This window comes from Phasianus colchicus, chromosome 14, assembly GCF_987193195.1.
Source record: "Phasianus colchicus chromosome 14, bPhaCol1.hap1.1, whole genome shotgun sequence".
NCBI lineage: Eukaryota > Metazoa > Chordata > Aves > Galliformes > Phasianidae > Phasianus > Phasianus colchicus.
The window spans coordinates 1,848,384-1,875,470 of record NC_143449.1 but is presented as its reverse complement, the minus strand read 5'-3'; the positions used below and the strand labels follow the sequence as shown (position 1 = coordinate 1,875,470).

At 39.5% G+C, this 27,087-nt stretch overlaps 1 protein-coding gene across 5 annotated transcripts in view; it reads right to left on the bottom strand.

Annotated features, from left to right (window-relative positions):
- AFF2 (ALF transcription elongation factor 2) overlaps positions 1-27,087 on the bottom strand; it is a 346,941-nt gene that overhangs the window by 308,260 nt on the left and 11,594 nt on the right. The window contains exons 1-2 of one of the 5 annotated variants that reach the window (XM_090150572.1): positions 5,938-25,919; positions 4,178-4,318 (exon numbers count right to left, since the gene is read on the bottom strand). The exons of 3 other annotated variants lie outside the window; for them this stretch is intronic. In XM_090150572.1, coding sequence (XP_090006698.1) covers positions 4,178-4,203 — 26 coding nt within the window. In that variant the 5' untranslated portion in view covers positions 4,204-4,318; positions 5,938-25,919. Of the gene's footprint in view, positions 1-4,177; positions 4,319-5,937; positions 25,920-27,087 lie in introns of those variants that run through there. One more of the 5 variants, XM_090150574.1, reaches the window with a different exon arrangement.

Here is a 27,087-nt window from a genome sequence, read left to right as displayed (position 1 = left end):
TCCACAGAAACAGAAGGGAGCAAATATGCTGACAGGCATTTCAGCCAATCCCGTGGGCTCTAAATCCTACTCTACTAGTATTCAGGGTGGAAGGATTAAATGTCTTCTGTATTTCTCAGCAACTCTACACAAAAACCTTGAGTTAAATATAAATGTTTTTGTTTTCTTTTCTTTCTCATGCTTTTTTTCTACTGCTTACATTATGAGAAAAATTATATTAAAACGAGTTTAATATGGATATCTCCACCCTAAGACGGAGACAAAACAGCTGTGTACATGTACTTGCCAGTAAATGAGAAGCCAAGTGTTGGAACAGCAGCCAGCACCCTCACTCTTGGCTTCAGAGGCAGGTAGAATGCTTGGGCCCACATAACCACATCTCGCTCTTACAGCCCCACAGCATCATTGATTTTGGTCCTGATTTATGGCATCATTTGTTCTTGATAAGAGCCACTTGCCAGACCTACTCAGAAAAAGTAAAATATAATCTGAGAGAAGAAACGAGAAAGAAGAGAGGATAAGAAATAAGAACTGCACAGATTCCTGTATTTGCAGGATGAGGTGCTCTAGGTACAAGCAAGTTTATTTGCTCAGCATTTATGACCATATAATCAATGGAAAAATGAGGATAAACAGCATTCTGGAGACTTAGTCAAAAAGTTACTTAATTTCACTGTCACTTCAATGACTACAGTATATTTTAAATGTTTACATTAAAACCCACTCTGTAGTGTTTACATGACTAATTATAATAGCTTCCTGAAAGTATTTCCAATTCCCTGTGTAAAGAGCCTTTAAGACATGTTCAAGGCTTATTTCAAGCCTTAACAATCCTTCAGAACCATTGCAGCTAACCAAATAAATACATATTAAGCAAAATTTGATTTTAACTCATGTATAGAGTAGAAAGGATAGAGGCAGCTGCATATTCACACCACTCCAGTTTGAAAGGTAAAATATCTCAGAGCTTAATTTCAGACCATCTGAAATGATCACAGGTACAATTTAGGCATTTACCCAAACTACATTTTCCACCAAAACCATGGGCAGAGCAGAAAGCATACACAAAATTAAATAGATATGATTATTTCACAGCCATACACTTGGAATAGCTGAAAATACAGAAATAAAACTCAGGCCCTAACTAAAAGCTGGTTGCATGCATGCATAACAAAACCTGAACTTAAACCTTCTGGTTTATTCATTTCTACAGCCAAATTATAAACTTTTGCAACACAGGGTTAACAGCAGAAGTGCTGACACAACAGTAAGTATATGGTGGCGTCTGTAAGCAGCACTATAATTAATCTAAGTGTACTGTCATTACTCTGAACGCTGCTTCTGCAGGATCATTCCAAATCACGAGATGCTCCCTCTTTCTTTCTCAGATAACATGCAGTTTACTTCCAATCATGCACATTTCCAGTCGTAAGAAGATTTGCTAAAGGAACACGAGGTCTCAAAGCAATACCTTAATCAAATCAGAGTTTTCTTCTGTAAAAAAATTTTTTTGGCTTTTGGAGAATTAGTAACATCTAATGCCTCAGGACAGAGATGTGAAACTGTGAGCTGAAATATGCACTGCTGGAGTCCGTACTCAGCCTCCTTGCTTCTAGCCATTTACAAGTACATCTATCTAACCTCCTACCCACACACCTACACTTTATATGGTCATAAACCACCGATGCAATATCTAAATTATACCCTGAAAACTCCAGGTTTGAAATGGGTTGTATGAAAATTCACCTCATGTGGTTTACTCATTTCTGCAAGAATAGAAGGCTCTGATTCCTTTTGGATGGAACTCATTTAAACAAAGCCCAGCAGCAAACACCCATAAATTAAAGCATTATTGGTATTTATGCAAAGAGATACACGTAAACTGCATGAATTCCATGTAAAAGGCTTTAAAAGGGGAAGCAATAGAATCTTACACATACTGCACTACCTGCATTTACAAAGTTATTACGTTCTTTGTGAATTAATACTTAGAAATGCATACTACAAGGGAAGAAAAAATTGTATCCCATCTGGAAACCTAAAATGCGTGTGAATAAACAGATTTTCCCTACTGCCTCTCATATCCTCTGAAGCAGTACTGCCTTAATAAACTAAAAAAAAAACACAGGAACAAAATAATATTCCTAAATATTTCACTATATCTATATGAAGCTGGTAATTTATAAAGGATAACATTTACACAGAATGTATTGACATCTCTTCAGCATATTTGAAGCAATAGTCTGCCTCATGAACTTTATGACCGAACTACTATGACTATGTTTACAGAATTTTTGTATATATCCACACACACACACACACACACACACACACACCAGAATTACTCATTCTTTATTTTTGATATGCAGGTCTGTGATTAAAGATGGATTTGAATTCTACAAAAAAAATAAAATTTCTGTAATGGTAATATTAACATGTAATTGGTACACTACAATAATGTAAAATGATAAAAAAATGCAAAATAAAATTTGATGGCATGTTTAGAATCAGGACCACTGGGCCAGTGCAGACCTTTCACCATTTTTGCCCTCTGAAAACAAAGTTGCAACACTCTGAGAATTGGATAAAACATCTTCAGAAGAACATGTGTTTAAAAGACAACAAGCAGATGTAGCATAATCATTCATGTCAAGGCTGCTGTGGTGCAAAGTTGAGTTATGTTTTTCCACTAATAACAGTATTTTATCTAGCAAGCAAAGAATGCCACAACACACACACACGCACACATAGATATATATTCAGAGAAGCCAAAAAACATGCCTGATGACTGCTCTACATTTAAAGAGAGAATGATGATTACAGTCAGATGGCCCAGACCAGTAGTTTGTCAAGACCTAGAGCAAAGAAGTACCAACTGATATTTATTCTTTCATCTAAGTATGGGGGTTCACAATTAGCAGTAATTTTGTTCCCCTCCTTGTGTTGGTAGTGGCATTCATGCAATTGAACAAGCAATAGACCAGGAAATTAATTTAGCTGCAAAGTAATTTCTCCCCACCTTGCTCCTTCCACTCTCCTCAAAAAAGAGATGACTTCCAGCAGGAACATTTGCTTGATCTGATTCACAACATGACATCCTAAAAGCTACTATCAGCACAACGCAGACAGGACAAATGCAAAGCCAGTGTAAGACTGGAGGGCACAGGAGCATTTGTCCTGGCAGCCTGCACATGTCAGATTTAAAAATGAATGCACATACAAGTCATAGTGTCCAGGCTGTAGATATTTTATGGATGATTAAAGAATATCCAAGGCTCGTTATCCCCTTTGCTTTTTGCAACATCTCCAAGTCTCACCTTTGGAAGTTCAAACTCCTCTTGGCTCAGATGGCCGTGTACAAAAAGCGCCAATAACCGCTACCATTGCTGCATGCCCTGCTGGGCAGAAGTTGCACATCAGGCTACGGCTACACAACTGGAACAACCAAACTACACCAACTCTGTTACAGCCTGCAGGCACGTCTGTCACAAGCTAATCAATAATATCCACAGAACACACTTGTGGAGCCCGCCTTTTCACTTGGTGAGATGACCCTCTGAACTAGAGACCTCCAGAAAGCTGCTGACAAAGAATGTCCACAGCCAACATCCTAAAACATTCAGAAAAGAGGTTACCAGTGTGCACTATCCTTTACGACTTAGGTAAAACTTCAGTGTTAAGAGACAGGACAGTTCAGTATTGTGGCAGGCCTTATTCCTCTGCACATGGTACCATGTAACCCCCAAAGCTCTCATGTCACCAGCGTGCCTGACAACACAGATGAGCGCAGCAGGTTTGGGGAGTCACAGACAGGTTTTTAGCTACTGCCTCTACAGTATCTACTTAATCAGCCTTCACATTTTTAATGTCTTTTCCTCAGTAGTGTGAAAAATCTGCTGAAAACAAAGGCAACAAATGACACTGGGAAATAACTAATGCTTCAGATGCAAAGCAATCCACTGGGACATGGAAGCCACAGTTACAGTGGTCCTGCTGAGCCTCACAGGCAACATGCACACTCCCACACTACAGCAGCAGCTCACATCAATCAGCCAAGACCAGGAGATCCCAGTTAATTATCCAATACCTACGTGCTAGAAAACAAACACCTTCAGACCAAAGACCCAAACCCCCTCCAGCTGAATCCCAGGCCCCAAGGCTACAGGAACAGACTTACTTCTGGTGCTGCATTTTCGGTTGCATTATAGCACATCTTCAGGAAGGTGATGGAGGCCAGTTTCTCCAGGATACCCTCTCCCAGGCCAGGGTGCAGGCTCTGCCCCCTCAGGGCACTGGTGGCTCCAAAGCCATGATCTCTCTGTCACCAGGTTATTGCAGAAAAGCCAGAAAGTACAATTTAGGCAGAAACCTTTTGCTGAGGGCTTCACTACTTCTAAGAAAACGTGATGGGCTCAAACATCTCTCATCAGAAGATGGCTGTAGGCTTCAGCTCATTACTGGTCAGATGCAACCCTGAGTCAGAGCCTTATTCCAGCCCTAAAAGGCAGGAGCTCAGACATCACTGTGGATCTTACATTTGCTAGTGGCTAAATCTAGTGATTAGTCAGCACTGAGAGCTGCTGAATCATTCTTCAAAGGCACCTATCTCTGCTTACATCAGTGAGGCAGCTGCTGCACTTCACTCCCATAGCCTGAGCTGTCCGTCTGTGCCTCAGATCCTTGCACTAAGATTGCACGATGTCTGTGCTGTAACAAATGCCTGAGCCCTGCCCTGCCACAATGCACATGCTAATGAAGTAACAATACTGATATGCATAATAAAAGATGCATAATATACAGTTCTTCCTGTATTTTTGCTGATAAAATAATTCCAAATGTATGCAGCATTATCTTATGTCTTGACAACTGTGAATGTTTTTAAGCATCTTCTAATGTTTCTGTTAATCCAGACTCTATCTCTCATTATAAATTGTTTGGGTATTAATTATTTTTTATTAAATGCATGTAGACATTGATATTCATGGAAGACAAATGACATACTAAGCAGATGAGACAATTAGCATGAATTACTTCAATAACCCTAAACTCCCCCAAATCTCTGCATTATTAAAGCCTTCTTTGATTAACAACAACAAAAATTAATATATTTTATTACTACTATTTTTCAACATTTTTACTGACCATGCCAGACTTCATCTGACTAAACCTGAATTCTGTCGACTTTCACTGTAATGAAGCCCAGCCTTTGAGATACGGTGCTCTCCACAGGGGCTACACAAAAGCAAGTCAATATTCTCTTGCAAAAGGACCATTCCTGAGTCAAGAGCGTGAGGAAAATCTTTAGCCAATTCTTAGAGGAAACTAGCTACTTAGAAATACATAATAAGCAATTAAACCTATTGCTTCAGAATTTAATAGGAGTTTTAAGAACAGCGGCAATTATTTTCTCATACCAGTGGATGAAATTTCTCACGGTTATGTGCTAGCAGCTGTTAAACTAAAAATGATACAACAGAAAACATTTGAAAAATAAAACAGAAAAAGTCATAAACTTCTGCTCCTCAGTGATAAAACTGAACAAAAGGCATATTGGTTTGCAGTGGTTTTGTCCACAAGAGAATTTTGGCACTGTTCTAATATCCACTCTGACAGAAACCAGCTGTTATGCCCTATGTAAAGACTATCTGAATTTTTTTCTCTTTCTTTTTTTTTCCCTTCTTTCTTCTTATATCTGAAATCAATTAAACAATAATTAAAAATTGATTTTGGAATGCTTAATCCTGCACATTTGTGCAATTTTTTTAAAAGTTGCTTCTGGGGAAACTTAAATATCACTGAACAAAATCCTCAAAACCTCTGTTACAAAACAGTGGGATTTAAAAGAGACAGAGAGGCAAATCCTACTCTACTTATTTAGAGGAGCGCTGCTATCACAGTCAACAGCACTGCAGCATCTTTAAAAGCAACACAGCTTACCCTGCATCACCCACTGGAGTCAACAGGAGTGCCAGAAGGATGACAAAGAGCTATGTTGCAGAAGAACGTTAACACCTAACAAGAGACAAATTAGAGACACTCAGGGGAGGTGTGCATGAGTAAGGTTAATGCAGTTCTGTGGAATGTTGCAGTTCAGTTCAAATCCTCTATCTGTCCACACACACGGGGCAAGAAGTCAATATATGCATCTCAGGAACTATCAGAAACTTCCCCACTAAATCCCGTCCATATTGCACACATGGGAATCTCCCAAAAGACACAGGTTGCTTCAAACAAACAGAAATACCTAGTACATCTGTATTTGAAGGTTGAGAGAAGAACCTCTTCTGACCACGAGAGGGAGAATTGAATCATACTCATTGTTTATTCACATATATTTGTTTCTCAAACCAAGCTTGCGTGGAATACATTTCGTAAGTTCATCACAGTCAAGTGACACACCTCAGCAGAAAGATCCCTGCCAACATATATAGTGGGGATGAGCAAAAGCAACTCCCAGAATGTCTTTTTCATTGAGAGACACTGAAGAAATTCAATAACAGGGAGGTCATGCTCTACTTGAGGCAAGTTAGGGCTCAATTTTCATGAGGATTTCAGGAATGACTCCTGAAAGCTGCAAGTGGGATTTTGCAGATTCATCTGTACTCTGTCTTTTTCACCCCAAAATATGATTACTGGTGCACACTCTCATGGCTGCCTGTTTCTGCCCCTTTTCACATGTGCCACTGGCGCTCCTAAGGACACGTGAGCTGTGGGCTAGCATTGAGTTAAGGCCTTCAGACACCAGGTTTAGCTCCTCACACTCCTGTTAGTTCAGATCTCACCTACTAGGAAGTCTCCTCAGATGTAAAAAGGCAAAAATTATGACTGGAGGTCCTTACAAAAAATGTAGAAAATTCTGACGAAAGTGTGGTTTCCTTAAGAACATGGGATGTTAAAACCCAATCTTTTCCTTATGTCAGCAGATGCAGAGTTTGATAATAACCTTACAGACACAGTGCAAAGTACATCTGTTTTTCAGGCTGCTAGGGAAGTTACAGACTGAGGGATGTATGAGATTGTCATGAGAGGTTTATGTTTATTACATCTATTGCTGCTGATAGCAATAACTAAGAGGAGTCCCCACTGTACAAGCCTTTGCAGATCTGCAATAAGAGCTTATGTTCTGGTTGTGCTTCAGTGCTTGGCGAAGTGCGGAGTAATAGAAGTAAATAAATAAATTACAACATGTTTTTTTTCACCAAGCTTCAAACCACAATCCTATTCCTCATTTTTCAGAATCAACCATTTCTCATGTTCACTCCTGAGGACTGGCTTTATTTACAGAAGACTCTATGTCATATGGTTAGGTCTCATAGTATCCCAATGTTATTTGTGACTGGAATAATCACAGACCATTTATAAGAAATTTGAGGCAATATTAAGTACGGAACATGTTTTGGTTGTTGGCCAGCATGTCTGGACCTTATACTGTGCTCAGTCAAATATATGATCAGATCCTTTTGGAAGCTGGTCACGAGCAGTGTCCCCCAGGGCTTGGAACTGGGGCTGCTGCTATTTAACATCTTTATTAATGATCTTGATGAGAGGGATTGAGTGCACCCTCAGTAAGTTTGCCAATGACACCAAGCTGGGAGGTAGTGTTGATCTGCCTGAGGGGAGAAAGGAACTACAGAGGGACCTGGATAGACTGGATAGATGGGCCAAGGTAAACTGTATGAGTTTCAATAGGGCCAAGTGTCGGGCCCTGCATTTTGGTCACAACAACCCCAGGCAACCCTACAGGCTTGGGGAGGAGTGGCTGGAAAGCTGCCTGATGGAAAGGGACCTCGGTGTACTGGTGGACAGTCGGCTGAATATGAGCCAGCACTGCCCAGGTGACCAAGAAGCCCAATGCATCCTGGCTTGTATCAGCAATGCTGTGGTGAGCAGGACCAGGGAAGTCATCCTGCCCCTGTGCTCAGCAATGGTGAGGCCTCACCTCGAGTGCTGTGTTCAGTTTTGGGCACCTCAGTACAGAAAGGACATGGAGGTGCTGGAGCAGGTCCAAAGAAGGGCAGCAAAGCTGGTGAAGGGCTTGGAGAATATGGCCTATGAGGACAGACTGAGGGAACTGGGGCTGTTCAGTCTGGGGAAAAGGAGGCTGAGGGGAGACCTTACTGCTCTCTTCTGATACCTGAAAGGTGATTGCAGTGAGAGCGGGGTTGGTCTCTTCTCACTGGTGACAGGATGAGGAGAAATGGCCTTAAGTTGCACCAGGATAAGTTCAGGTTGGATATCAGGACAAACTTCTTTACAGAAAGGGTCGTTAAGCACTGGAATGGACTCCCCAGGGAGGTGGTTGAGTCACCATTCCTGAATGTGTTTAAAAACCATTTGGATGTGGTGCTCAGGGACATGATTTAGCGGAGATTTGTTAGAGTTAGGGTAGTGTGGTTAGGTTGTGGTTAGAATCAGTGATCTTTAAGGTCTTTTCCAACCTGAGCAATTCTATGATTCTATATTCTATGATCATGCTAATCTCCAGCCAGGGAAAAGAAAGGGGAAACAAGCTCCATTCCACCAAAGAACATCACAGTGGATGTGACTGGGACCCAAACGCTGTCAGCAGACAGATGTGGAAATCCCATCCCAAAGCAATGGTAGTTTCTTAATCTACTGATATGTAATGAATAGCTACCAATGTCATCATCAGAAAAGGCAGTGCACGGTTTCTATTATGCTCCTTCTAAGGCATGCAGTTATTTTTCTCCCTTGAGTTATGAATTCTTTTTTCTTTTCGGGACATGGCTAAAATCTAATTCTACATATTGAAATTACTACAAAAGGCAGCTTGTATCTGACATGCAATGGCAGTACAGTAATACCTGAACCACATTTTCTGTGCTACAGCAGCAGCAACAAAATTAATGAGCTGTCCTATATGAGAAGGAAGTCAAAACAAATTTTTCCTACACAATGGCAAGGGCATTGTATAGGAATAGGTCTACTTATGTCATTGCATATTATAAATTCACATATACTTAGGCATAGGAAAGAAGATTTTGAAATTCAGACTGCAGAAGACTAATTTCTGTTAAATCAGTACACCTCATATGTACTGAACCTAGCAAGAACCAACACTCACACACCCATTTTCTGAATGTTTGAAAATATCAGCTGAAACCACAACATCCCTCCACGGGATGCTATGGAGAAGCATCTTAAGAACACGAGTGCTGTACCCACATGGCAATATACATATGATATTTTGTGCATATAGGCATATTGTGCAGTGCATATTGCTATATGCAATACATAGATCTCCTTATTACATACGGGGACTGCTCCAAAAGCAATGTCTCCTATTTCATTATGTTGGCCCACAACCACAGGCAGATGTTGGTGGGATGGCAGTAGAGACTGAACCATCCTACAAATATCCTGTTAAATTTTGTTGCTTTGTAACAGATGGCAGCAGAGGGGCAGTCCGACACGGTAGAATTTGACATGGAAATGTGTATGAAGCAAAGGGGTGGAACTGAATTCCTCCATGCAGAACAAATTGCACCCATTGACATTCACTGGCACTTGCTGAACGTTTATGGAGACCAAACAGTTGATGTGAGCACAGCAAGGGGTTTCAGCAATAGTGGTGACGACAGTGGTCATCTCTGATGGCGCAGATGTTTATGAGCAATGACTCTTCATTGCTGGTAAAAATATACTATGTTGAAGAAGAAAAAAAAAAAAAGTATTCTGTAGCTGAGAATTTGCTCTATAAATTAGTGTCGTTATGCTCTTTGTATTGTTGTCATTTCCATGGAAATAAATAGGAGGCATTACTTTCAGAGCAACCTGTGTACATATAAATTATATGCACCTGTGAAGGTGTGTATTTACACAGCTACATGTGAGTTTTCCATTGGCAGAGAACTCTAAGCACACACTGTAGACTTGTTCATGGATAGCATCCTAAAGTAATGCACAACATGCTTGCAACTGCAATGGATCCGCAGTGTCCCCAGAGCTTCCAGGGCTGGTGCTCATCTCTCTCCCTGCAGCAGGGCATGCAAGGAAAGGCTGGAAGGCACAACCACTGCTCCACATCTTTGATCAAAGGGGTTGTTCACAGGTAAAAGGGGAAAGGTCCTGCCCTTAAAGACACAGCAAAACAGGTTCATTTATTTGAGTATTTTTTTCAAAGCTAAAATCTATGAAGAAATGTTAGTGAATTCCACAAATCCTGCAGAAGCACTCAGTGGATCAGTTAAGCCAGCCAGTGATACTAGAAAATACTGATGCCAGCACTTCTGATAAGCAGGTTAACCTGTAATGCTTCAACTACTATCCTTGGTGTCACTAACTGCTTCATCCTGAGAGTAATTGACTCCAGGGGAAAACAAAAGAGGGGATTTTGGTTTGTTTTGACAAATCCACTGCAAGGCACCACACTAAGGTGCCAAAGGCTACTTTGTATTTACAATGCTGATGATACACACAACTCAGAAGTTTCCTGACCTCAAGTACAAACACAACATGAAAGGTGATATATCAAACTGACACTATCACAGCTAGGAAAAAAAAGAAGAGAAAAATAGCTTAGATTTATACCAGGCTTGCCTGCCTAGCATAAATACTAATATCAAGCTATGCAGGCTTTGTTATAAGGCTGCTTAAGAGTTTTGTGATGTACACAAGCACAGAACAGCCCCAAACAAAATGGAAAGCACTTCCAAAGAAAAACATTGCAGGAAGTAGAGAAAGAAGTCTTATGAATCTGGAGAGTAACTTTAAGTTTACAGAAGCAGCAGCTTATTCAGGCTTCGCTTACCCTCTCATCACCATGCCTCATCTTACACCTCCAGCCTGCAGGTCAGCAACTACCCCTCTATTTATTGGGTCCGTACCTTTTTTTCCACCATACTTTTGTGCACGGGTGAGCCGCCATCCCTGAAACATTATCAAAGGTCAAACAAAACATACACCCTCCAGAGAGCATCTGAACCCACGGCTTCTTTCAATTGAGGCATTAATAAGACTGATCTTACAGAGGGGGGAAAAAAACAACAACAACAAAAAAACCTATACACCTATATTACCCTCCTCCCAAAAAACCAAAAAACCTCCCAAAAAACCTTCCTGTTAGTTACCTGGTGTAATGTCATATCCATAAGGGAAGGGAAGGAATCAAGGACAGTGCTCCAACACACAGGTTTGAGATCATCCCTCTGTACACAGGGGTACTTTAATTGCTCAGGAAGAGCATTTACCCACTTTGTCACAGCAGTATCTCCATCACTTCCAACTGTTCAAGGCAAAAGCTACTTGTTGTACTCCAGGACAAAATACAACTGAGGTGAAAGGAAATATTTGTATAAGAAAGTAAATATAGATAAAAATAGCAATGTGTGGTATCTAAACGAAAGCAAAAACAGAATTCTGCAGCTGTAATTGTTCATAATGTCTGTGTGACCCATTAGAAGAGAGACATTAAAAGAAGTCAGTTACTTTAGAGAAGATAACATAAAGGCACTGATGATGAGGATAAAATAAAAGCGGAAATTTACGAAAAGTTCTGTAGTGTTTTCTGTATCCTCTCATGCACTACAGACTAATCGGAGATACTGTGGAAATATTAATGTTAGTAACACAGATGCAGTACTGCATTTCCTCCAAAGAACATACATTTGAATAATATAATTTATAATGCAAGCTCTGTATCATAATTTAATTTAACCATGAAACCAATTTCTGCCTTCAACGTTTTATGTTTTACGGTATGAAACAGAACATTATTTGCTGTAATGTAGTTTATTTAACCTTAACCTGATGTGGTGCAACAGTGAATGCAGATACATTCAAAATGTTAATAATATGACACATCAAACTGATTAAAATTTCAGTTGTGTTTCCTCCATCTCCTTTGGAAAGTTAATGAATTAATGAATCTTTAAAGGATAGTCAGGGAGGCCTTAAAAAGAAGATGCCTTTTTGAGTAAGGAGAGAAAGTGGCAGATTACAACTTAATGGCTTCAGAATAATGGTAATTTCCCTATTTTCTTCACTTGCCTTAGCTCAGCTAATGGCTTCATTAGTGTCCACACTCTCAAACAAATAATAGAGGACCATGTCACATCCATCTTAGTCACATCACAATAAAACCGTTAAATACAATTCAGCTACCTGCCTTCTGCCTATGCTATGAGGCAGAATTAGCAGCACAATCGATACAGAATCCTGGCATTAAATGCTTTTTTTTCTAAAAAGAAGCGTGTCATCGGGTATAATCATACATTGCTATTTAACAGTATGGCAAATTTTATGGTGATTAGATTAGAGCTACTCAGAAAGGACACAAAATAAAGGGGAAAAATATCCTTACTTTACACCTATTGATTAAAAAAAAAAAAAAGAAAAGAAAAGAAAAAAAAAGAGAAATCAGAACAACGACAGAAACCAACACAAACCACCACCAAAAGTACTCAGCTCTTTATTTGATAAAATTGATGGATTACCTCAAAGTCAACACAGACATGTCAAGTTCTTCCTGACATCTGACATCCCATATACCAAATCATTTCACAGACCAGGCTAATTAAGCAGCTAAAAACCTCCTTGGCTTTTGCTACATTTGTCCTGGGAGAAGAGATTCCACTGAACCAATTAAAATTTTTGGAACAGATTCAGTGCAACTGAATACAGCTCCATTGAAAGGTATGAAGACTGATGCAACAACAACTTCACAAACTGATCCTGAAACAGTAAAAACAGATTGAAATGATGACTTTTCAGACACTGTAAAGGGTTTTAATTTTCAAAGGGATTGAATTTCAATTATTTTTTATCATTAGTTTTAAAATGAATGCAAGCAGAATTGTTCTTTTCACTCATTATATAGTTTGGCTGCTCTATGCAAAATGAAATACGTTTAAGCATACTTTTCTCATTATATATGTATTTTGTACAACAAACAACATGCAGGCTCTAACAACAGTGGTTGAAACATGCACACTTGGCAAAATCTAATGCACAAGTACTATTATCCTCTACTTTTTATCTGTGGAAGCTGAAGGAACAAGCTCCAACTTCTACCCAGCTAAACCGCAGCTGGCAGCAGTACGCTAGTGATGCAGGTGGGGAAGATGACCCATTTCATACACCAGGAAAATCTCCAATGCTTCAGGCAAAATTCTGTTCACAGATCCATACCACAGATCCCCACTCCAGCATTCTGCCCCTTCGTGACCCAAGTATCTGATGCTACCGAAAACTGCTATAGACATGTACAGGCAGAGGTTTACTGGATGATAACAGTTTAAGGTAGGATTTAGCAGAAAATATTTCCTGGGCTGACTCTCTGGTTCTCTACATTACCACATCCAACTGATGTCCAGGAAAAAAAAACTGCTTTTGTAAATCTTAGAATACATGAAGTGCCAGGCATCTGCACTTGTCAGATGAATAAATTCTTCTGACAACATAAATCTGATCCCACTGAGAAACCTTTTTAAAAATACATTATTGACTAAAAATATTTATATGCAGTACTTTTTTTCTGTTAGCAAAGGAATATATTAACTACTTTGCTGTTACTGTAAGTAACCTCAGGCCTAAGATGAATTTTTTTTTGTATGTGTGCTATATATCCCTTTTGAATTAAAATATGATAACAATATTATACTAAATCACAGCTGAAGTCCCAGTCTTAAACAGATCTTGAGTGACACCTGAATTCTAAGTTTCCATAAGCAGTTTGGAAACCATGAGACCTTAGTAAGAAATACTGCTTTCAAAATATCCAGCTATGGATAAACACGAAATATCCTTTTTTCATATTATGGTTCTTAATCACTTTGGTTCTTATGCGCTATTTTACAATGAATTAAGTGAATTGCAACAGAGAGACGGAAGAAGCACATGAGATCATCTACTTCTTGTCAACTTTAGGATACTAAAATCTTATAAATAACAATAAACTTACAGAACGAACAAAAATGGAAACCTGTCAGATTTGGGCTATCATTGTGTTTCTTGAACTGCTCACTGTGGAAAGTGCTATTCTTTGTGCACAGGTATACAGCTTTAGCCTAAGCACATTCCCATCAACTTGAATGCAGATGCCTCCACAACACATTTGCCTATTAGATGTACTTGAAGACATCACAGCATACACTAGCTTTCTATTAGATGTGAGCCCCTAGAGCACTGATAGATTTTGTTTTGGGGGCACTGGGAGCTTTGTCTGTGAACAGGGCAAAATCACTGGGCCACGACTCAAATTGTAGATGCAACATAGAATTATAGCATCACAGGCAAATCCAAACATGACTTTTTTGACATCAAATAACCAAAATTTCACCTATGCTTTTTTTTTTTTTTTCCCCCCAAAATTTGTAGATTTGAATACATCATTGAAACAGTACATTTTAAAAAAATGGAAGAGTAAATTTTAACACTTGCTTTTGCAGGCATCCTTACGAGTTCAAATCTAACTTTTTTTTCTGCTTAACAGTCCTCTAAAACTTTGGCATCGCCCCTTTACTCACTTAGTTGTGCGCAGAAAGAATATGTTACTGCAAGGCAAAAGAGGCAGGTGGGAGATGACTATTTGTAGGTAAGGTAGGCAAGAAAGATGTTTACTACATTCCTGTTTTAACCACCACACCAAGCAGTTTTACAGAGTACAGGTCCCCTCAGAGTAAGCTTGCTTAGCATTCAAGTACATTATCTGCCTAAACTCTGCTTTTCTGATTAAAGTTTCGTATTTAATTAAAATTGTCTTTAATTAAAATGCAAATATTCTAGGACTTCAACAATAAATTGTTTACACTAGACTGAGAAACAGCCCTCAAAGGCTTTGGAAAAAAAAATAGTCTCAATTGCAAGCAATATATTCAAACTTCACTGCTCAGTGAAAATGGGTAAAGATCCTTTTTTCTCCTATTGGCTTAATCTTTTTTAAACAAATGGAAAGATATTCCAATTTGTGTGTAGAATTCAAATAGAAAACAGTCCCCAAAGTTACTGGCTGTTGAGCAAGCAATTACGCCATCTTTTGTGTTTGAAACAATTCTTTCAGCCAATTTTGCTAGGAAATGATACTAACACCACAAAAGAATTGCCAGTTAAATGAATGATACACATAGTTCCTTCACTGAGCGATAAACGTGTGTGTGTGCCTGTGTGCAAGCAAGGATTCATCTACGTTATCCCTTCACCAGAAACATCCTGCTAGAGGTTCAAAAATAGCTGTTCTGTTTACAAAAGAGCACAGTTTAGATACAGCAGATATATAACCCTGCTCATTTCTTTCTTTAAACACACACAGAAAGACTCTGCACCCTGGGTTTTGATTTACTGCAAGCTAGACTATATGCTCTGTAGCATCAACAATACTTTTCTGTGTTAAGTGCTGCAACTCAAAGGTGAATTATGCTTATGACCAATTCATAGCCATCCTCTATTGGGAATAAAATTGAGTCCTTGTAGTTAACCTGACTCAAGCTCACAAAAACACAGCTGTTCTTTTAGGAACTATATTTCTAAAGACATTTAAAATCAGGCTTTTTGTAATTTTTGTTATTACACTAGAGTACTATTATGTAAACCTTACTCAGAAAAAAAGAAAGAAAGAAAAGAAGTAAACAGTACTTGGAAGGTTTTATGATTTATTAGGAAAATCCTGCATTATACTTGTCACGGCTTTGCCGTTCAAATACTGAAGAGCAGTGATGCAAGCTAAATGAGAAAATGGAAGTAACATTTAACAAGTTTGCAAAATCCATTTACAAAAGCCAGTGGAACAAATCATATGTGGGAACTTTTTAACTGGAAGTTCTCACTAGAGTAATGGCATCAATCTGACCTCAATGGAAGTCCCATAAAGTATACTCATTCTCTCAGAGAAATTCTTACAGAGATCCATTTGCTATAAATTTGAATTTCCTAAATTCATTGCAGATCTGAGAAACCAAAATGAAATAAATTACCACAGTCTGGCACTATCTCCTTCATCATACTAATTCCAGATTTCAGTATAAAAGCCATTACTTAACTTGCACGCCATAATTTACACACTCTTTTACACAATAATTTTTGATCCAAGAGAAGATTCATTTTCCTTTTATAATTATCTTGTGTCAAAGTCTTTAACCTTTTCATCTGAAAAGCTGGAGCTGGATTCCTTCTTGTAACATACGTCAAGAGCTGCACTCTGCTCAGCGTGCTGCAGGAAGATGCTGGCTGGAGCAAGGAGCCATTGGTGGCACCGGGTTGCAAAACAAGATAACACTGAACACCGAGCAACGACAGCAACTACTGACAGCGGTCCTGATTCTGTACAATTCAGCACTACTTTCACAGTTCCCTAAACCTGACAAAAGACAATATTTCTAATAGGATATATAATCACTTCAATGTCTCCACAAACATTCCCCAACAGCAAAGCAGCCCACATGCTGCTGGTTCAAGCCATACGCAGTGAGAATCAAGCTCACTGACCTTACAACCTGGATTTCTCCAACAAAGAATATATTGTTAAATAAATCTTAACAGAGTGCACCAGTGTCACCAACAACCAAGCACCGCCATCAATTGTTTTCCAAGCACTCCACAACAGCACGATTGATTTCAGTGAATAAAATCTTTGCCATTCCAACATGAAGTTTTAAGTACAGCCCCACCAGACCCACCTGGTAGCAGCAGCTAATTCGTATGACTTATACAAACGGCTGATGATTCATTAATTAGCACTCCCAGAGTCCAGGGAAGGCAGGTGGGAGCCCAGGCACCAGCAGCCAGCCCCTCACAGAGAACCAATGGCAGGCACCAGCCTGGGCACAGTGCCTTGCCCCAGCATTACATCAGGACCTCACTCTGGCATTACTACAGCACTACCAACAAAACATAAGATCAGTATTCTACCTTCTTACAATTTACAGTAACTTAGCCCGCTCAAGTGCACACCTAAGGCGTCTTTTCAAAATGGCACCTTCTAGTTACACAAGAGGCCTTGCTCATTCTAGCAGCTGCAGTGTCACTTGGGAGTGAGGAGCAGGTGACATCCCAATAAAAAAGGATCCTATGCAAGAAGACAGACCAGTCTCCACATTCGCTCCTTGCCTATCCCACTGTTGTGCGAGGGCAGAGGTCATCCTGATCCCTGCACCCACAAGGCACCATCATGCACACACAGCTGTGCACAGCTGCCCCAGCCAGCAGACTTCTGCTGAGGTGAGGTGCTTCCCCTTCTCAAAGGGGCTTCACACCACTTCAGACAATGGCCCACACATACACAGGCTTCTGGCCCACTAAGTGGCACACCAAGTGGACAACAATTTCAAGCAAGAGGAAACAGGCCTCAGACCATCAAATGCATCTCATAGGGTTCACTCCTATCTCCAGTGCTGGTAGTGACATCAGAGAATAAGATCTGTGGAAATGGCTGGTTCACCCCAACAAGCTTGGGAAGGGGGCCAACAAGCTGGGCATGGGCCCCAACCTGAGACGTGGCATGGCAGCCACGACCCACGGCAAGGGGCAGCACCACCCACTGCTCTGCTCTCACTGCCATCCTTCCTCTGAAGAGAAGGGGTGCTACTGCAGCAAAGGTGTGAGATGACTTCACACCACTGCCCGTCTTCCAACTTCCAACTTAATTTCTCCATTGAAACAAAAAAAAACTTCTTTAAGTGATACAAATACATTCCTGACTCCTAAGAAAGTGACACTGCATTAAAGGGTCAGAAATTAGCTCATACCTTTCCTGGGTGAGGAACAGACTACCCGCCTTCACCCTGTTTCCAATTTACTCACTGGCGGAGGTGTATGAATGGTCTCTAACAAATTTGCAAACCTATGTCAGTATAAATTTCCTTTTTGAGAAGTTTCAATCTTGTATTTTTATCAGAGACCGGTGGCTATGCAGAGGAAAGCCTATAATGATTTTTCTCTTTTTCAGGCTTACTCTAGAACTGCATCTATTTTGAGGTTTTGTTTAGATCTGTTGCAGCTTTCATACCGTCGATCATGTTTTTCTAACCCGCCCTGAACATCTGTTGGCTCATTCTGAGGCTGCATAATCCTGGGTTGTTTTTTTTTTTTCTCTTATGTATTCCATTGCTATTAGTTGGCTGTTTTTCTTGTTGCTGTTTTTCAACTTAGATTTTATTCATCTTAAATTACAAAGAAAAAATAAAATTAAAAGCACAAGATCTCTCTGGCCTCATCCTGCAAAACAAACTCATATCTGCCACAGTTTTAGTTTCATTCTGCTGTTTTGTTGGTTTTCTTGGTGGGTTTGTCTGTTTCTTTTTTTGTTTGTTTGTTTGTTTTTAACTGCATCAATATAAAAAAAAATCTGCTAGCTTAATCTAGAGGTGGGATGAGAAGACGATGAAGGATCTTGTTTCTTAAAGATAAAAATCATACTTATAAAAGATGCCAGACTGGCAGTCCCACAGAGAAGAGAGCACACACCGTTTAACCACAGCCCAGACACACTCTCAGCAGGACCACTGCAAGCACTGAAAAGGGAAATAACAGTCAAACCTTGGCCTCCTCTCTGGGGCTGCCAGCGAGGGCAAAAATTAGCACCAAGTGTGGGGATGGGTTGTGTGACATTGACACGGAGAACTGACTGAAGAGCACAATTACTTTGCATAACCTAACAAACAGTTATCAGACGGTAACAGATTTGATCGCTACCAGGCTGGACCACATTCAAACCTGAAAGAGAAAGACACGTATCTCCTCAGCCAGCAAGTCTCCTTACGCAGTGATTATAAAACAAATAAGATCTGGAGGTTGACAAGAGTCCCTTTTAGAAGCGTTTGGATTATAAAATTGCTCTGACTCACTGCAGCGTATTGCTCCTTCTTAATTAACAGGGCTGAACTTTGTGCATGTCTAGACTTCCTCCTGCAGAATGGCAAATTTTGGCCCTCACAAATATCATTTGAGGTCATATTATTTACAGAGCTTTTATTCATTTGAGTCATTTGTTTCAAACATATTTTCCACAAAAGGAAAACAAGCACCAACTGCTGGGCCATTTAATCCAAACTTAACAGTTTAGATGTTTTATTCAGCATTTTAAAAAGGACTGTCTTAAGGAATTTTATGTGCTGCATTTCTAATGTTAACTTTACAGACTGTAAAGTGCCTTGGGATGCACTGGCATGCAAGGCATTAAGGTATTGCAGGATTTAACCAAATGTGTGTTGCACTAAAAAGAACGTTTTATGAAAGATAAAAAAGCCACGGTAATGTTAGTGTTTATTAAAAGGTGCTCAGATTTATATCTTAAAACAAAACATTTTTTCTCTTCCACTGGTAAAAATGATCTCTAAATGTAAGATTTTCCAACAGCATTGACATAAAATTGTTGAAATTTTACACTTCAGCTAAAATATATCTTCCCACATAAAAATTCAGCCTTTTAAAAGAAGATTGTAATTCATATGAAATCAAAACCCATCATTTTTTGTTGTTGTTGTTGAAGTAGATAGGCTTTAGGATTTCTATTTGTGGGTGATTTTTTTCCTACTAGTTAGTGGTCTGAACAAATTAACTATATTAATTAGCTTGGTTACAACATTCTACAGGTGCAAAAAGAGGATGAATCACACATTTTGATCCATGGTTTCTACTACTATCAAAAAGTTGCATTTCAAATACAAGAAAAAGCTTGTACAGCTAAATCCCTTGACATGCCTTGAAATCACAGAATAGGCTTGTAGGATTTAATGTCAGTGGGTGAAGTTCACCATGGTGAGGAGGGACAGCATTAACACAGACAGAGCAGCCTTATCAAGGAGAGGTGGGGTACTATATCAGGCTTTATCTCCACCTTTTAAACGGGAGGGTGGATTTGATCCTTCACCACCCCCTCCCCACACTCTGCCTTTGTAACACCTAAGTACTCAAAAGCTCTTTGGTCTCAATCCAGAGACTGTTACTGACTGTTAAAAATACAGGTTGATTTTAAAAGGCTACAGATAAAGCCCAAAGATGGTATCATGGATTGCAACTAGTATGATTGAACACAAGATTAAAATTTACATGCAGAATATTTCACGCCAAAAAAAAAAAACAACCAAAAAACAAAAAACGAACAAACACAGATAAACAAACCCCAAACACCTAACACTACTGGAATGCTGGTCTCAGTGATATCAGAAGAGAAGCAACAAACAACCACTTTTAATGGTAGATCCACATTTTCATTATAATTACATTAAAAATAAAATATGGTGAAGAGCAGTATATGACTCCTACTTCCCTAAGAAGGGAAGGATTAGTCATCTACATTCTGAGTATGAAAATTAATACGGTACTCATTATACATATTCATAGCTGCAGATTTTTTTTTTTATAGGAACATTTTCACAATGAGGGATACTTTTTAACAGAAAGCAAACAGATCTGTTTCTGCAGGGTGTCTGCAGTCTAAATAGAAAAGTTAGCATTCACGGAGCTTTTAAACAAACGCCTTCAGATGATGAGCCTAAAATCCAGTAATATTCTCCTGTTTAAAGAAGTACTAGTGGAGCTATGTCTTCCTATTGCAGTGGTTCTCTAAACAGAATTAAAAGAAGATACTTTATGTTAGCTAATCATGCCTTGTAACTACCTCTCCTATGTTTTTCATTTCACTTACTTACATGTTATATTTTGTTTTCACTCTCTCTTTTTTTTCAACCCAAGTTCAAAGTAAAATCAACCCATAAACTCAACTTACATTTTCACTGCAGATATCGCCTACAAACTGAAATATAAATATGGTCCCTTTCTTAAATCCAGTATTTGGTGAACTGTGCTACTGTGCAACAAGACAACAAATCTCAGGACTCCCAGATCTGATCTGAACACCATATGAATATTATTGACTGAAACTGGAGCCACTTATGGCATCCATCAACCTCTTTCTCTGTTTATTTTGCACTGATAACTGAAACATCATAGCATACAGCGCTGTGTTATCTCTGTATCTATCTCAATATCTGTAATTACTTTCTCTTTAGTAAAAACTAGGACAGGGAGGTGCAGCCCTCAAAAATTACAGATACCCATCTTCCTAAGCCAAACTAAGCCCCAACACACAATCATAAGATGGTAAACAGCAGTCATTGTACACTAAGTGTCTTTTTAAAAAGCCAAATGTGCACTTAAACTTTAACTCCCAATCACTGGTGCTCTAGAACAAACAAAAAAGTAAATTAGTGAATACAAAACTAAAAACTACAAAAAGCCCTGCAGCATGCTCCTCAGACAGGAAACGACTGAGAATTTCATTTAAAAAAAAAAAAAATCAAAACCCCTGTAAATATAATGCTGGACAGCTTCAATAAAGCACTGCCTGAAGTAAATGCATGAGATGATCTTGTAATCCAAAATAAAGTGTGACGTGTGGTAATCACCATGCATGGACCACCCTCACCCTACAAATGAGCCTATTCTAATTTCTCAACTGACAATCTATTAGTTGACATGTTTTAAAATGGAGTTATTTGCACCTGTGCATCTGAGTACAATTCAGCTAGTTTCATGTATATTATAAGGAACTGAGGCTTCCTCTTCTCACTGGAGCAGGTGGCACGCACGGAGCAGAAAGCACAGGACTATTTTTAATCCACGTAAAGCAAAACGGCTTTGAGGTACCATTCCAGCCTCATTCACAGTGAGGTTACAGACTTGAAACTCTGCACAAGCCATGTGATGGATTTGTCTTTTGCTGGGCTGGGGAAGATCATTTTGGGAGTGTTTTTGGAGGGGGAATATTACACAGTGGGAATGGATACAAAGATGAACGCAATGATTCAGATCACAGTGAAGTCCAGAGCAGACTGGGATGCCTCCTTGCTTTCTAAAAGCAGCCAAATCAGAGTGTGGAGGAAGATCTCAGTCAGCCAAGGCATCCCGGCACAAAGGCACAAAGGACATGGGTTTTTCAGCCTTACACACTGAACATTGTTTTTCTGGGGGGTGAGAAGGAAAAGAATCCAAACATTTTAAAAAGTAATAAAATGTAGCTGACAAATGACAAAAGCTGATTGCTCTCACAGTGTTCTATAGCATGTGCTACTGCTTGACAGCTCTTCTGACAATTAAAATGGAGAGGTCACGTGCACTAACAGCAATGCCTAATTATGAAAAACATAAAACATTCTATAAATATTCCAACATTTTCAAAGAAAGGGACATTTACCACCAGAGGTATCATGTTTAGTTTTTTCCATATTACAATATTGCACATTTAACACCTTCTGTAAATCAGGAAAAGCAACACCCAGGCAAAAGAATACCAATATTAACGCGCTCTCCTTTTGCATGGATAAGTGAAAGATATTTGAAAGATCTCAGAGTACCTTCAGAAATCTTCAGCATGCCTTAAAACACCTCTAAGATTAAATGTATCCCACAGTATCCATTTTGGAACTGTGCTAAGTGATAGAGAGAGATGAAGCCCAGAATGCCCTCCAACTGGAACTCCAGATCTAGACCGTAGCCGTCAGATTGCTTGTTGTTGTTATTTATGATCCAACAGTTACTTCTTTAACAGCATCTGGAGACTGAACAAGTTAGGCCACACTACTCTGTACCATGCAAATACGTGATGAGTGACTACATGGGGATTTTATTGTAGTATAAAAGCTGTAAGAACCAATTAGCCTTGCATAAAGTATCACAGAACAGGGGAGAAGGGCAGAAGATGTGGTGTGAACCTTAAGCTCTTATATTTTAGGAGTCAAATGCGAACATATTAAGTCCTCCCAAAAATCTTAGGGTTAAAATACAGACAATTATTTGGTTTTAAAACATGCCTTTACGCTGAAGAGAGCAGCTAAGCAAACCAGCACCTGTCAAGTCCATTAAACTATTCTCTATTTAACCAGAATTTACATTTAGTTCAGTCAATTAATATAAGTCCTATCAGGTTCATGATAATTAGCACACATTAACAGCATCAACAGCAGCAGAAATAGCATCAAAAGAAGAGCTTTGTTGTAGTTCTGTTGTTACCACCAGAGACTCCTATCTGATTTTACCTGGTGATCTACTTGTACTGCCAAGGAGACCCACTTATTTGCCCTTAAGCCAGACAAATTACTGTGACAAGAAGCAGACTTAGGGTTGCTTCCATTCACAGATCACTTTAAGTACTTTACGGGTCATGTGCTGATAAACTACTTGCTTTACCAATTTTGTTTGCCTTATCTATGGCTAAACTGTTATAGTTAGAGGGAAAAGATGTGTTTTACTGAATTTGTTTATTTGCTTGGTAGGGTTTTTGTTTTTTTCTTTTCCTTTCCTTCCTCGTTGTTTTATTTTAACCATGCATGCCCTGTAAGGTTCATGCCATTATAGTTAAGAGCTGTTGGACCAAAAAATGATTTGAGGTCAATAAGGAAAAAGAAATCCTATTTGCTTTATGCTGCATAGTTACTGTGACTAGCACATTAGCTCATGCCAGCTTCTTAAATGAAGTGCCACTTTGAGTAATCAATCAACAAGGACACTTTTTTTTTTTTTATAAAGTTGATATTTTAATGGAGTTAAATGGCAGGTACAACTCTGATCCTTCACACAGATGATGCTCTCTAGCTCAGATATTAACCATTTCAATCAGAATGGTCACATTTCAGATAATTGCTTACACACACACACTTACTTCATAATTCTCTTCAGCTGCAGAATCATTAGGATATAATTTACAATGCAGAACTCTATTATTGTTGTTGTTTATTAAATAACAAGCACTGTTTTTTTCCCCAGTTTGAACATTTTTCTTTATCTCAAACTCAAAATCATGAAGCCAAATGATTAGTCTAAATTACTTTGATAATAAGAACAAAAATCAACATTCTTTGATAAAATTAGCCACTGTTTTAAGAAAGTGGGCATTCTGCGTCCTTCACTTATCACTGTTATCAGCCCAGCATGAGGTAAGAGCTGAAAAAAAATTAAATTCATAAATTCTACTGCAAAGAATATTACTTAAGCAGATACTTCAAAAGGTGAGACACTGTTAGAAACCAAGAATCAAATAAGAATTTTAGATGCCTAGGCATTTCCATGTCCAAGACAGACTCTAACATTAGCTTAAAACATCTGTTTTTGTAGAAGAAGCAACAGAAGAAGCAGGGAAAAAATGCTACAAACCAGGCTGAATTATAGTGAAAGTGTTCTGAGGCTACATTTTTAAGAACATACTTGAAAGATTAGCAGAACAATCCAGAGCTCTGATTCCTTCGTGAATTCTAAGCAATGATATACTTAAGATTTTATTCACACACACACACACAAAAAAAGAGTGACCAGAAAAAATAGAAGAGAGAGGAAAAAAAGACGACGTACATGTTTTTTCCATTTCAAGTGAGAATTTTAGCACTTTACTCCTGACATGCAATGAAAAAAGCACTTGTATATGACCCAGCCATGCCAGCAGAGAAATGAAGGGCTGTGCAATGATCTAAGAAAATCCAAATGGGCATACAGGAACAGCTCATTTTGCAAGACCTCCAAAACCAACCTACTGATAAACACCGGAGGGTGTCTGACTGCCTGCACGCTCACATGCCTATTTGTTGCTGTTATTCTTATTCATTACTGAGTCATTATTATTATTTAAGTGCCGGCAATGCACTCATGAACCAGAACAGATGCAAAATATCCTGTGCTAATGAGAAAATCAAAGCCTTTCTTATATTAGCAATTTCATATTATAGGATATCTTTATTTTTGCCAATAAAGCACAACAGTAATTAATACAGCAATATTTTCTTATTGTTCACAATGAGTAAAGCAAGTGAAACTGCTCAGATTTTCCTCTGGCTCTCCCCCCTACTATCACAAAATACAATAAATGTTATTGAAGAATTCCTACTAAGACAAACAGCTGCCAAGTAAAATACAGCAAACATCTCCCATGAAAGGCTGTTGTCTGCTTATTCAAATACAGTCAGTACTGCTCACAGAAAACAAACTGGGGCACTGCTTTTTCATACTAACACTGTCTCTTATCACCACCACCATCTCACAGGACTGTTAATTGCCCACTGGACGGTTGCACTAGTCCACAGTGTATTGCAAAACTGTGGTTCCAGCACCCACTCAGCTTTCTGAGCAGCAACTGGAACCGTATTGTAACCAGCACCCCCGAGCATATGCTATTGCATACATGAGGAGACTGACAAATGCTTCCATTTCCAACTGGTTGCTCTCAGACAGGACGCCCGCAGTGCCGGGTGCAGCTCCCACCATGCACAGCCCCAGGCTGACCTCTGGCACCAGCCAGACCACAGGGAGCCCCGGGACGGCCGTGCTGCCAGCCTCCCAGCACCAGTGGGAGCACCATGCGGCACCGCTGTGCCTGCTGCCGTACACCCGCCCTTTGTAAAGCAGGCCAGAGGTGTCAGAGAGGTTTGCTGGGCGTAGGTAAGCCTGCCGCTGAGGAAACTTTAATTTAGCTGAGAAAAAGGGCACTGCTCACTCAGTAATACCAAAGGTAAGCTACTTGCCCTCAGCAAGCAAACCCATTCATATTCCTCACATTTGGCCCCCAAACCTAGAAGTAGGGTGCATCTCTGCCTCGGTAAACATTTCTGTCTTTCCTTGGAGCGTTCTGTGTCATAGGAATGTACTCACAACCAAGACCACTTTCATGATAAGTGAAGGGTTTTTCCTCAGTTTCAGTAATGAACAAATTTTAACCAAAAAAGCTGTGCTTGGGTGGCTGTGAGAGAGGGCAGCGGTGCCTCTGAGCAGGCAGCTGGGAGCAGGGAGCTACCCGCTGGCAGTTCCTCCTGAAACAAAGCAGGCTGGTGAACCCCATGGGATTTATAGTCTTATTCATAAAGCATCCTCAGAACCAGACACAAGCCCAATCCTTCACCAGGAGCAAAGTGCATGTAATCCTCTGTCAATGCTGTGGCAACCCCAGGAGGAGCCCGGCACACCTCTGCCAACCAGGGCTGCAGCTGTTCCCACTGCCTCTGTGCCCAGAGCTTGCAAGTTGGACTTACAGAGGAGAGGCTGACTGTGCGCATATCTGAGAGCAAAGCACTCCCATCAACTGGAAGTATGTAGGAAAAGGAGCCAAGCCTGAAAAGCCAGAGCCAGTACAACTGCAACATGCATCAGCAACTGAAAACGTGAATGAAGATGTTTCACACTCCAGAAGTCCTCAGAAGGGAGAAATGAGACCTTCAGAATCTGCATTTCTGACTAAAAAAGCAACTAAAATCACTGGATACTACCTCTGTGTTCAGCATCAGAAACCCAGAGAACCTCAAGTTCAGAAGACCCAAGCCTAGCCCTAACCACTTTACAGAATTAAATGAAAATGGCAGGAACATCAAACACAAAGAAGACATCCACTAACAGATAATCTTCCCACACTTTAAAGCCTACATGAAGCCAACGCTCAGTTGTAACAGCAGCATCCTGTCAATGATGCAGACTTAAACAAAAGGAATAAAATGTACCAGCAGTAAACTGACATTCTGAAAATAATGCGTAAAAAAAAACCAAGGCCTAAATTCATAATTTTGTAATAAAAAGTTTAATAAAACAAAGAATCAGTGCATGTAATCTAGAAGATTTGTTTAAAAAACTCTAGCACCATGACATCTGAATGACATGGGAATCTCCAACCTTATGTCTTCTTAATTCAGCCCTAAGTCAACATGCATTTTCCATTAAAGACACACTTGTGTCCACTGACGTGGGCAGGCTTACAGTAATGCAATGCATTAACTTAAATACCTTGCTGAATCTGGGAGTGTGCTCATATTTGTTCCTGATCATGCCTGTTTTGTCACAATGTTTATAAGCCCTTGCAATGCTCCCTTAAACTGAAAGCTGATGCAGTCTTTGGCACAACTTTGAAAACATGCTGATATTACAATATACAAACATGTACAAAAGAAATACACACTCAGAACACTAGGGGATAAAACAGAGTGGAAGGAAATGAGGAACTTTATGTTACTGTCTTTTCTAATGAGGTAGAAAGTGGCAGATGTAAAGATTTCATTCAGTCGACAATCTCTTTTATGATATGAACAAACTACTAAAACAGATTTAATCCTTTATAAAAATCAGATTAGAAGGAGCAGACAAAAATCACAACTTTATTCAATACGC